This window comes from Nilaparvata lugens, chromosome X (genome assembly GCF_014356525.2).
Source record: "Nilaparvata lugens isolate BPH chromosome X, ASM1435652v1, whole genome shotgun sequence".
Classification (NCBI taxonomy): domain Eukaryota; kingdom Metazoa; phylum Arthropoda; class Insecta; order Hemiptera; family Delphacidae; genus Nilaparvata; species Nilaparvata lugens.
Window position 1 is genome coordinate 24,062,562 of NC_052518.1, and position 13,905 is coordinate 24,076,466.

At 34.1% G+C, this 13,905-nt stretch overlaps 1 protein-coding gene across 1 annotated transcript in view; it reads left to right on the plus strand.

Annotated features, from left to right (window-relative positions):
• The first annotated feature begins 9,157 nt into the window (after positions 1 to 9,157).
• LOC111047165 (inactive selenide, water dikinase-like protein) overlaps positions 9,158 to 13,905 on the plus strand; it is a 34,949-nt gene continuing 30,201 nt past the window's right edge. Inside the window, exon 1 of the mRNA XM_022332840.2 lies at positions 9,158 to 9,583. Within this exon, the coding sequence (XP_022188532.1) occupies positions 9,316 to 9,583 (268 nt within the window). The 5' untranslated portion in view covers positions 9,158 to 9,315. The remainder of the gene's footprint in view (positions 9,584 to 13,905) is intronic.

The following is a 13,905-nucleotide window of genomic DNA, read 5'->3' on the forward strand; positions in this document are numbered from 1 at the left end:
GAGAACAAATCTGCAATCAGATTTTTTATCATGAATAATGATGAATAATGGGAAAAACCCAGCTACTCGTCTCTCTGCTATGTGGTCGAAACACTTCCCGTTCAAACATCCATATCGGAAGACAACACCGCCAATCTGTGTAAAACCATCAAGACAAGATGTAAGTGAAGACTGTTTGCGTTTTTTTTTAATTTTTCTGATTTCGTGATCAAAATAACACAATGGGCCTAAATCGATTCCAACCAAAAATTTGATGACAGGTTTGTTTGCTAAGAGTCTTGATTTTAGCCCCATCCTGCACTGCGGCATAAGGTTAAGAGCAGATAGTGTATAGTGTGGTCCACGTTATAATGGCAGTGGATGAAGATAGAAGAATAGCGATGCCAATTTTCTGCATTAATTAATTATATTTCTACACCGTCAAAAACATAATTGTCATCGGTGTGGACCTTGAAAAGGATAGTACCACCGGCTTTGTCGAATGATAGACAAGGATAGCAAAACCGAAGTTAATCAAATACTGTCATTATAACGTGGACCTCACTATAGGCATGCACTAACGCCGATAGGAAGCTATAACACGAATTATCACATACAATGTGATTGAAATTTACTATAGATTCAGACCTGCATGGGGGAAAGTAGTGGGTTGATACTACGAAATAGATAAATAGAATGCAAAATTTACAACTAAGGGCAATTCACAGTATATCAAAAAACTCTAACGTTTGTGACATTCGATCGAACTCATGGTTTTCGCATCCTGTCAATATCAATATAATAGTTCCAACAGATTTTCAATGGAGATGAGATTACATCCCGATCTCTCTTTGATTCAATTTCAATCCGGATAGGCCTACGCATTTTTTGTGCCGTTTTTCACAACTATATCGGATTCCTATCTGCTATAATTGATGATAATTTAACATAAAATAATGTTTAAATCTCACACACTGTACACTAATGTCATGAAATGAGTATAATACATGGGATAATTCAATTGAGAAGCTTTTTATTCACATTGAAACATATTTATCGTCAACTCATAAGCACTCTATGTACAGTACGGGATTCGCATCCGCTATTATTCATGATAATTTAACATAAAATAACGTTTAAATCTCTCACACTGTACACTAATGTCATGAAATGAGTATAATACATGGGACAATTCAAATGAAAAGCTTCTTCATTCACATTGAAACATATTTATCGCCAAATATAAATTATCGTAAGTACAGTACGAGATTCCAATCCGCTATCATTGATGATATTTTAACATAAAATAAAGTTTAAATATCATACACTGTACACTGTTGTCATGAAATGAGTATAATACATGGGATAATTCAATTGATCCGAACCTACTATCAATACTATTACAATGCAGCGCTTCCTAACAAGATGGCGGATTTTAGCGTCAGGGTACTAGCCAAGTTTCCATACTGTATGTATACTGTGCTTATGCGACTCAGATCGAGAAGAGACTCGAATCTAGTCGAGAGCATGAGTGTTTCCAAATGCTGACACTCAGACCAGTCGATTCTAGTCTCCGCAACGTCACCATTTGAAAACACACATGCTCTAGATTAGAGTCGAGTATCTTTTTTGAGCGGCTTGAAATACTGTTTGATAGAATTTTAAAAAATGTTTCTGATAGGATTATTGTTGCAGGTGATTATAACATAGATATTTTGAATAATTCTCCCAATCGTAGAAAGTTAATTAATGTTCTACATCAGTTTGATTTACACTGCAGTGTTAAAGATCCAACAAGAATTACAAGATATAGTAGGACAGCCATCGACAACATAATAACAAATATTAAATATTAATTGTGAATCCTATGTTGCACAGGTAGTACACACTTTGTTGTCGGACCATACTGCACAGTTTTTCTATCTACAATTAGCTCATGTTTCTGGTAGATTTAAAGCAAGTCGGATACCGTTTAACACTCCTGTGTACAGCTGCTCTCAGGAGAATATTAGTAATATGATAAGTTCATTGAGTATGGAGTCTTGGTTGTCTGTTTATGAAAAATCAGATGTGAACACACAATCCAAGCAGTTTCATGAAATTTTTCTTAATCACATGAATGTGAACTGTACTTTAAAACAATCGTATAGAAGGAAGCAAAATAAAAGGAAAATGAAAGGATATTGGATTACGGAAGAAATTATTCAGATTAGAAACATATTAAAATTAGTTAAGATCAAAATAGATAATGGAGAAATAGTTGATAGGGAGCTGATAAAACGAATTCAACAAAATTATGACGGTGAGGTTATACAAGCCAAAAAAACAACTTATTAGTAATTCAATTTTAAGTGCACCAAATAAATCTAAGAAAAGCTGGGAAATAATAAATGAACTCAGAGGCAAAAGAAAAACTGCAACCGAATATAGAGCTAGAACAAAATGGAGAAATCTCTATAGATCCTAAAGAAATTGCTAACGCTTTTAATATTTTTTTTTTATTTCAATGGCACCAACATTGAATATATTAAACTCAAGTAAGAATAATGACAATGCTTCTTTTTCTAGGAAACTCTACCATGAAAACTGTCTCTACCTTTTTCCAACAGATAATAATGAAGTACTTAATATAATAAAAAGTATCAGAACAAAAAGTAGTGTAGGGTTCGATAATATTCCAATCAGCATAGTTAAAGCATGTTGCAATCAAATAGTCGAACCTCTAGTTTTCATAATTAATAACACTCTTCAAACAGGCATCTTTCCGGATGAACCACTATTCTAAACTTTCTAAACCACTATTCAAAAATGGTGTCAGAAATGATATTAATAATTACAGACCTATTTCCATTTTGTCAGCTTTTTCTAAGATTTTTGAGAGTTTGATATATAACAGGATTATGAACTATCTGGAGAAATTTGATTTAATATCTCCCTGCCAGAATGGCTTTGTGAGGGGGAAATCTACTATATTTGCCGCTGTATCGTTCATTGAAGGTATCATAGATAAGGCTGATAAAGGAGATTATGTAATCGGGGTGCTATTAGACTTATCTAAAGCATTTGATAGTATTGATATCAAATCTCTTATCAGTAGGACTTCAAACGTCGGAATAAGAGGAGTTGGGGGTAATTTGATCAAGTCTTACTTGTCCAACTGCTATCAATATGTTACAATAAATTCTGATACCCAGGTAGCTGATTCAATGCCTCTCAGGGTCACAAGAGGTGTACCACAAGGATCTATTCTGGGACCTTTGCTTTTTGTGTTGTACACCAATTATCTGCAATCATCTGTCCCAGTAGGTGTTAATGTTACTCTGTATGCCGACGATACAACCCTGATGTTTAATGATAAGAGCCTCAATGAACTTGAAATAAATGCCAACACTCTTACAAACCTCATTGTTCAATATTATAACGAGTCGTTTTTGTCAGTCAATCCAAATAAGAGTAAATATATGCAATTTGGTTTTAAAAATTATTTCTTTGAACCGGTCATTAATATTGGAGACTCAAAGATAGAAAATGTCATAGAAGCAAATCTTCTAGGTCTGGTAATTGACAGAAGCCTTTCTGGGATGCTCATATTGAAAAACTTGCCAGCCATATAAGTACTAATTTATTTGTCCTGCGAAACATCATATGCTATGTACCCCTAGACACGGGAAGAGTCCTATATTTTGCATTGATTTATTCACACATTTCTTATGGCATTGAACTTTGGGGAGCTACAACTTTGCAGAACATGAATAAAATAATCATTTTGCAGAAAAGGGCAATAAGATACTTAGCAGGTTTAGGCTTTAACCACACTTGCCAAGATGCATTCAGAGATCTTTCAGTTCTCACAGTTCCTTGTATTTTCATTTATAAAGTGATTATGTTAGTGGTAAAAAATATGAATAGCTTCACAACAAATTCAGATGTACACCATCATAATACCAGGCATAGAAATAATATCAGTGTTCAATATCATAGACTTTCTCTTTATAAGAAGAAGCCCAGTTATATTGGTGTGAAATTATTGAATAGGCTGCCAACTCATTTAAATCCTAGGACGCATTCCTTTAAAACAGACATAATATAGGCTCTTAGTTGATAAGAGTTACTATAGTATTGACGAATTTGTAAATGGAATGTAGTGTGTTTCAATGTTATTTATGTTTGCCAATGTAATTTTAATGTATGATTTACATGATAACTTGCTGTGTGGATTATCTTTTATAAAGTTTTTGACTGTAAATCTTCCTGACATTATTCAACTGTATGAAAATTTTCTGTATTATTGTTGAATAAAATGAATATTCTATTCTATTCTATTCTCGACCTAATTGCTCGACCTTCAGTCGCGTAAGTGTGAGTTGAGCATACCTCGACTCGAATCGTATGACTCCAGTCGAGGATACTCCAGTCTCTCGATCGACCTTACGACTTTTTCGCACATCATTACTTCATTTCCATGCTACTCTATTTTCTTACCATACTTTAGTAAAAGATCTAATTCGTCACTAATTTGCATGTAATAAATTTTATAATAACTATTAAAAATATAAATTGTCTTATCTGATTCGTATTATTGTCTCATCTAAAATGATAAAACATCACTTTCATAAAACATAGCCTTACTTTAATTAAAAATGCATTAAAAATACTTCAATTAAACACAACTCAGGTCGAGGCTCGACCAACATTTCGAGTCGAGGCTCGACTCAGTCTCACAGTCGCGAGGTCGCGGAGATTAGAGTTGACTGGTCTGGGTTTCACCATTTATGGAAACACATGCTCTCGACTAGAGTCGAGTCTCTTCTCGACCTGAGTCGCGTAAGTGTGAGTTATGCCTTGTGGTTAAAGTGACCAGATAGTGACACAGAACACATGTGTAGGCAAAACAAGCTATCTTCTGCTCTCTCCACATTTTATAACTATTCTATTGTTTTTTGAACGATTATGAAAAATCAACCTGTCCTGACAACATAATGATAATAACAATAATAATAATGAAATTTTTCCATTTACAACATAGCTAACCTATTAATAGTCAGGTCCACGTTATAATGGCAGTGTTTAATTAGCCATGGTATTGCTATCATTGTCTATCATTCAACAAAGCACAAGGGCGATCTTCCTTGACAAAGCACATAGTGCTATCTCTTTCTCGCTATGCTCTGTTGCCAGATCGTCTTTTAGCAATGTGGAATTGATAATTAATTAACAAAATATTTCATCTATATTATGAAAATTCATTATGAAATTATTGAAAGTTATTATTTCTTGCTTAATAGAATATAATTGATTAATTTAAAGGAGAATGGACAGTCAATATTACATCAATAAACCTGTATCAGCTACCATCTATAAAAGGCTCCTATCTTTCTCTACTACCATTATAACGTGGACCTCACTATAGAACCTATAAAGTATTCTTTGATCTGTTATAGCCAAGAAATAATATTTGCATGCACCAGCACCAGCTTCTTGATTTGAATTTGTACTATTATTATGATAATACACTACAGTGGCCTTTGTTAATTTAAGCAGTTACTCTAAGACATTCTTTGGTGGAAATTAATTCCAAAAGTGCGCACCAAAAACTTGAACTGACGATGTGAAATGATGTTCTATGGCAACAATTTGCACCATTCAAGTGATTTGCCACTGGAATTAGAACAATTTACCACTTTTTCGTGTTCCCAGACCTTGCCCAATGTCAGTGGAGAAAGATAGGAGAAGAGTTTTGCCGAATCTTTGCATTGTCACTGGCTTCTATAGAGGATGGATCATATAATATTATAGTAGTATATCAGTTGTGATATTAACCACATCAGAGTTTAACATTGGAATGACGACTTGCAGACTATATTATTTGTGGAAAATATGGAATACTTACTCCATGACTGGAGCATGCTTTCGATTCTCATGAGAGTAAATATTTCATATCTCTCACAATAGTCTATGCAAGTCATCATTCTTGCAATTCATAATGACATCTCAGCCCTCTAATACTCCATCAGCAGAGATTGTATTTCACTTTATTTATTTATGAAGTATTTCAGTAAGCAAATCTACAAAATATATTGGAATCATTATAAACAGTAAACTTTGATGACAGCAGCACATTGGAAAAATGTTTCAGCAAGATTGACATGAAATTTATTTTCTGATTTACAGGCTTTTGCCCATTGTAGACAGGGACGTTTTGATGAAGGTCTACTATGGATGTTTCAGCAGTATTATGAGATATGGCATAACAATATATGATGGAAGCGCATTGACTATCTGAATTTTCGTATCAAATAAGGGTATTGGAAGATAAACACCATGGACCGCTGTCTTAACAAATGAATATTTTGACTCTACCAGCAATGTTTATCCTGGAATCAGCCACGATGGTGAAGAGGAGACCTGAAATGTGAAACATTCCTTGTTTAATATTTGTATATTATTTGTTTCATATGAAATTCATAAATACAACACCTGACAGACAAGAATGATTCATGTGGTGCAGGTGACATCAACTTTAGCCAGGAATGGGCCCCAAATTCTTGAGGATAAAAATATATAGGTAATATATATAGAATGAAATAAAATATCAAGTAAGGATATATATATATATATATATATATATATATATCATAAGTTCCAGCTACCACATAGAGAGATAGGACAATTTTATTCAAGAAAGCCAGGTCAAAATGATAACAAAGTCATTCTACTCAGTGGAGGAATTTATACAGAATGATGAACACGATGTGACTGCCTTTCCAGTGGGATGGAAACAAGAAGTATCAAGTAAGTAAAACAATTAGATGACCATCTCATTTTGGCCCCAGAGAAGGAGAAATCCTTTTACTTCCTGGTTTGTCTAGGAAATCAAGAACCTGAAACTTTTATGTTTTACATTTTCATGTTACATTTATTCAGAGCTTATGTGGTATAGTTTTTTCCATATTTTATTTCAAGTGAAAAAACTTTTACAGTGAAGTTATGATGTCATAAATCACAGCCAAACTGTGTGAGTATTAATATAACAAAAAGGTAATTAAACCTTAAAGGTTTGAAATGTAAAATGTAGGTTAGGAGGTCAGATTTTTTCTTATAAATGACATTTGATAAAAATTAGGCTAGTATAAAAGAAAATTAATTTCTTCAATACTCCAATATTTTACTATATACATTATCTACTATTGAACATAAGAAAAATCAAATTATAGAGCTAATCAGCTGTCAGGTGGATTATTAAGTGCATGCAATAACCCAATGCAGCCATTTCTCTTGACGTTTGACTGCGCCATTACGATATTAAACTCGTTGACAAAATACTCACCTGTAGCTCTGTATGTACCCTACATACAGTTCACTTTCGACGCGTTAGAAGTGTGATCAACGGGCTGGTTTAAACATTTTTTTTATGTGTGCCACTTCAGGAGCTTCTCTTTGTCTCAGAAACAGAGTAACGGCCAGCAACAGTCACAGTTATTCAAAAGTATCTTTGAGTATCTATACTGAGGTCCACGTTATAATGGTACTGTACGATTTGCAATAGTGTTGCTATCCTTGTCTCGTTCAACAAATGTGAAAGAGTTGGGGGTTAGTTTTTATTTAGGTTATATTTAATAATGTTTTATTAGGATAGGTTAGGTTTTTGCTTTAAAATTGCAATATGCTAGAAGGGGCTAGGGTCTAGGTGGAGTTATGTTTTTTGATGTTTCAAAGCACAGAATTACAAGGAGTTTTATAGGATTATTATAGGAGTTTTCTCTGTTTCAAAGGTGAAAGGATAGGTTAGGCGGTTAGGATTTTGCTTTGAATCACATGTTTGTGAACATGTTCATGAAATGAACCACATGTTTGTGAACATGTTCATGAAATGAACCACATGTTTGTGAACATGTTCATGAAATGAACCACATGTTTATGTTTTGTTCTAAAGATGACGAATAAATCTAAAGTATTAAATGTGAAAGGTTCAGAGGTTAGGTTTTATTTAGGTTATATTTGATAATGTGCTATTAGGATAGGTTAGGTTTTTGCTTTGAAATTGCAATATGCTAGAAGGGGCTAGGGTGCAGTTAGAGTTATGTTTTTTGATGTTTCAAATGTGAAAGGATAGGTTAGGGGGTTAGGATTTTGCTTGAAATCTAAATTATTAAATGTGAAGGGGTTAGGGGTTAGTGGTTAGGTTTTTTCTGGATTATATTTAATAATGTTCCATAAGGTTAGGTTAGGTTTTTGCTTTTAAATTGCAATATGCTAGAAAGGGCTAGGGTCCAGGTAGAATTATGCTTTTTGATATTTCAAAGGTGGATAGATAGGTTAGGATTTTGCTTTGAAATTGCAATATGCTTGAAGGGAATAGAGTTTTTCAAATAGTTATGTTTATTGATGTTTTAATGTAAGAGGGGAGGTTGAGGGTTCGGTTTTTGTTTTGATATGACAATATGCTGACTTAGTTATAGTGTTTTTAACATCAGTTAAATAACAACTGTTATATTTTATTAATTATATTTTCAAAAGTACTCTTTCTTTTATTAAATAAAATAATAATAAATTGATTATTATATTGAATTTAAGAAAAATCAAATTATAGAGCTAATCAGCTGTCAGGTGGATTATTAAGTGCATGCAATAACCCAATGCAGCCATTTCTCTTGACGTTTGACTGCGCCATTACGATATTAAACTCGTTGACAAAATACTCACCTGTAGCTCTGTATGTACCCTACATACAGTTCACTTTCGACGCGTTAGAAGTGTGATCAACGGGCTGGTTTAAACATTTTTTTTATGTGTGCCACTTCAGGGGTGCTGGAACTCCATGTCACTCTCGAGATGATTGATGAGTTGGCAACGGTGTAATAAGAAAAATAGAAAATAATAATTTCGTCTTAAATTTAATTTCTTATCCATTGAAGAAAAAAATGTTTTTTTTTTCATAAAATCAGTTCGGAAGAATAAAAGATTCTAACTACTACACTACAATAGTTTTCCTCATCACGATAGAAATCCTTTTTTGGGCTGCTATAAATATTGTTCTAATCATAATTTGAAATTATTTATTCAGTTTTCAGTTGTATCAACCTATTTTCTAGGGGTTTTCCAATATCATTCTTGCTTTCTATTCAGTAATTTGAATGCCACCTCGAAACTTCTTTGTCGTTGAACTTTGAGAACTGGCAACACTGCCATTGGTATTCGCCCGCCATATTGTATCGGCTTATTGCATTATTTCTGTTGTATTGGTTGGTATCGTTTGGTGTTGCTATTCTAAAAGAATTCAACCGTTTTCGTTTGAAGTGAAATCAATTTCCTCCAAACAGAAGTAGTGACAAACGTATGGCTGAACTTCAAGTCGTCGTGAATCAGGAAGTGCAGTTAGGATTGGAAAATTCCAATTCCGTGGCAACTAGAGGCATGTTTGATCCGGTGGCTCATGATCTTGATGCATCTTTCAGGCTGACTCGTTTTGCTGACTTAAAAGGATGAGGGTGTAAAGTCCCCCAAGGGGTTCTTATGAAACTCTTGGAGGGACTCCAGCAAGACGAGAATATTGCCAATGATCAAGATCATGCCCACTTTATGCACATGGCTGTGCCACGAATTGGTAAGCACATTTTTCATATATTATACCTTTGCTCAGAATTTCTAAGTTTGTAGGCTATCTTCTTGGTATTGTTGCCGGTTGTTGTTGTAATAATAATAATTTCTCTGGATGTTGGACGACACATCCAGAGGAGTTTATTCATAAATTCATACATTACATATTATTTTTTTCATACATTTTCAATAATATAATAATATTCAGGGATTACAAAATGATACCTCACTATAATATATGTGTCGAGGTTATCATCAAATATACTATTTTATGCTACAACAGAATACAAAAATCTAAAACTATATATATTACCCTAAGCATCACCTAGTACAAAGATACTAAACCGAGATACTATTTTCTACCTATAAATTACCTTATTTAAAAAGAATACTACTTAAATCTAAATCCTACTTACTATTAGTTCCTCACTACTTTGTATCCCAATACTGAATAACCAATTCTAATTTTTCTTTTGAAGCTATTGAAATTTTCCTCCTTTGATTTCTAATGGTGTTCTATTAAAATATTGTAGGCCCTAAATATCCTAGTGATCTTTGCCCAAATGCTGTATTCATTCTTGGTACTTCTTGATTGTAACGTTCTCTTATTCTAGTATCATGGCTATGATTTATGATATGGTTCCTATTTTGATGTTTTTTCATATACCCTAATAACAACAATATTTATACAATTGCCTAACACTGAGTACTCTATTTTCTATAAATAATTCTACAGTTGGAAACCGGATTTCCCTGTTTCCCATTATTTTCAAAATGCGTTTTTGAGTTTTAAATAATGGATCTATAAAATTGAAGTTAGCTGAACCCCAAACTAACAGACCATACCTTAAATGAGATTCAACTAATGTTAAGTATACAGTTTTTAACATTTATTTGTCCATGATACGCCTTAATTGATAGAATTTGTATATAAGCTTCCTTTTTTTGGCAGTTGTATAATTATGTTATGTGCTTGTTCCCTTTCAATGAATCAAATACTATTATTCCTAAATACTTTATATTGTCAGAGCGTTCTATTAGTGGGCAATTACAATTATTGTTACTATTTCTATCACAATTATGAAGCTTCTTTGTTGGTTCAATAGTTGTTAATGTTTCCGCAAGAATTGTATAATGAATTATTCTGACTTGGAATAAATTTTGAAGTGAAGGATATCATTTTAGAATTATGGAGAAACTAGACCAGTGGACTGGCTCTAATAGACTTTTTAGATCATGATGGAGCATGCTTTGACTTACTGAATGATTTAGGCGTAGTGGCATTGACTAATTTATAGCCTATTAGAAGCTATTTAGGTAGCTGAGATTAGAAGCTCCTATGACAGTCCACTATAATGGACGTTTTAGAATTTTAGATCATTATGGAACATTCGTTATGATTCAGTGGCATTGTTAGGTGACAAAGTAATGGTCTGTTAGAAACTATTTTATTTTGAACAATTTCAAAACTATTGACACAGCCCGTGTAAGAATACCATAGTCTTAAAAGAATTTGTACGAATCATCGACAAACTGATAGACTTTTGATTCAAAAACTGTAAAGCGAATCGTTTCTACTTTATATTGATAGGCCTACACCTTCTTGGTCCATCTGATGAACGTTATGTTCCTGAAGGTGTAATTCCTAAGTGACGATTCTAGGCGTCATGGTCCGGCTGCTTTGCTCGCCTTATTCGTCCAGCCGAGGGGATCCGCCCCCTGGACCCCTGGCTGGATCATCCAGAGATAGGATCAGAAGGCTCGCCTCGATCGCCTGCATTTTTCATTTTTATTTTACCTTTCTTTCAATTAGTTCCTGGAAAATGTGATAAAGGGCAGAATAAACTCTAAGGAACGCTAGGAAAACTCAGTAAAACCACCTATCTTGGGCGTATCTTTGGAGAAATTCGAGAATCCTATATCAAGACAAAATTTCCTTGCTGAATTTCTGTATCAAATTTGAACATGATTATATGTCAATAAGTTCTTGAGAAGGCCTAGAACACGCAGGAAGAACGTTTTAAAATCGCCTATCTTGGGCGGAACTAAGGCGTTATTTCAAAACCCTTCCAATACAACATTTTTACACCTAAGCTGAGCCTGTGTACTGAATTTGAACAATTGTAAATAAGTTATTTAAACGCTGAGAAAACGCTGGAAAAACGCAGATTTTGAGCTTATCTTTGGATTTTATCAAATCTGTTCTTAGTGCTGGTGCGCCTCTAGATGACCAACTGAACATACATGCCAAATTTGAACGTATTTGGTCTAGTAGATTTTTAGTTCTATTTATAGATATATTCTATTTATCGTTTTATATTTATAGATATAGATAGAAGTGAAATGGCACTGATTCATTCACTCACTCATTCATAATCAACAGAACTAAAAATCTACTCGACCAAATACGACTGTGAGTTATCTTGATCGCTGTCATTTTGATAAATTAGTGTTTTTACTTTCCTTGCCCTATTACCATAGGTAAGGAAAGAATTGCTTTCCAAAAAAATCTAAGGTACCCTAATTTCATGTTTTATATACGTTTCATTACTTTCCTTGCCCTATTACCATAGGTAAGGAAAGTATTGCTTTCCAAAAAATTTAAGGTACCCCAATTTCATGTTTTCTATACGTTTCAAGGTCCCCTGAGTCCAAAAACATGATTTTTGGGTGTTGGTCTGTGTGTGTGTGTGTCTGTGAACACGATAACTCCATTCCTAATTAACCGATTGACTTGAAATTTTAAACTTGAGGTCCTTATACCATGAGGATCCGACAATAAGAAATTCAATAAAATTCAATTCAAAATGGCAGGTAATTGCTAAAAAACCATGTTTTTCACGGTTTTCTCAAAAACGGCTTTAACGATTTTCTTCAAATTTATACCCTAGATAAGCTATTTATAAGCCCTATCAACTAACATGAGTATCATTTCTGGGAAAATTGCAGGAGCTCCGTAATATTCCTGAGAAGAATGAATTTTGTTAAATTTCTATTAACAATAAAATGAAATTTTATTAACAATAAAATGAAATTTTATTTCTAATAAAAATTTATTTCTGATAGCCACCCATATTTCCCAGCGCTACATAGTTCAAATAAAATTCAGGGTGTCCACGCGGCCGGAAAACCGGGAAATCCGGGAATTGTACGTGAATTTCATTTGGGCGGGAAATGTACGGGAATTTTGTCAAGATACGGGAATTTTTCGACACTTCCGTCAACTAGCTAATTGTATATCAATTAAGAACAGAGTTGAAATTTAGCCAGTTGATGAGTGGTGTATTAGGGTACAAACACACTGAAAGTAATGAGCAGAGCGTACAATATCTTAAGTAATGAGCGTCTACTCGCAGAGCGGAGCGGAGCGTGGCTTCAAACTTTGGAACAAGCTGGTTTGTTTTTTGGAGCTTCTACGAGCGGAGCGTCAATTCGTCAACGTGCGAGTGTCCTACTAATGTACATACAAGTGGTCCACTCTTGTACATAATGCACTTATTCTGCTACATTTTCCCACCATCTAGTACACTAGTATATTTAATGTTTGCCCAAATTCCCCTGTAATGTGTATTATTTGATTAATCAAAAGAGAAAATTCACCTTTTGCACTTGAAATCAAAAGTAAGGCTATTCTTATCCATTTCATTTATATTTCTATATTTTTTTAAATTAATCTACTCTCTCACCATCTAGTAAATGTTGTGGGGGAAATTTGGTTCTTATTTTTCCCCGTGCTGAACACACTGAGTCTTAGCTAATATCCAATACTTTAAGTAATTATTCTCACAAAGTAATGTCCGTGCAAACTTGGGCAACGCCATTTTCTAGGCCCTTGACGCTTGACGCTCAGACACTTCATGTGTGTATCATGAACGCTCTGACCACGCCACGCTAAGCTCCACTCTAGAACGCCACACCACGCTCCTCTCCGCTTTCAGTGTGTTTGTACCCTAAGTGATGGATGATGCAGGTCGGTGTATCGATGTGGCGTTTTATAAATATTGTGTATCGATAGGTTCTATCGGAACGAGTAGGTTTTCTTACGATATTCATTATTAAGGTATGTCCACTCATGCCGAACCGAACCTCGAACAGCGCAGCGAACCGTACAATTCGCTGCGCAGCGCGCCGTGCAGCGAACCGCTCAGCGAATTCAAACAATAAAATTCTGTCAAGTGGTGAATCTCTTTCAATTTTAAAATGAAACATATCTGTTCTGTTGATTTATTTTACTAATTTCGGCATCAAATAATCAGTTTTCGTAGTGTCAATGATATCTGAAATAATTTCAAGACATAATAATGTTCCAATCAATGATTTTTTCTAAAC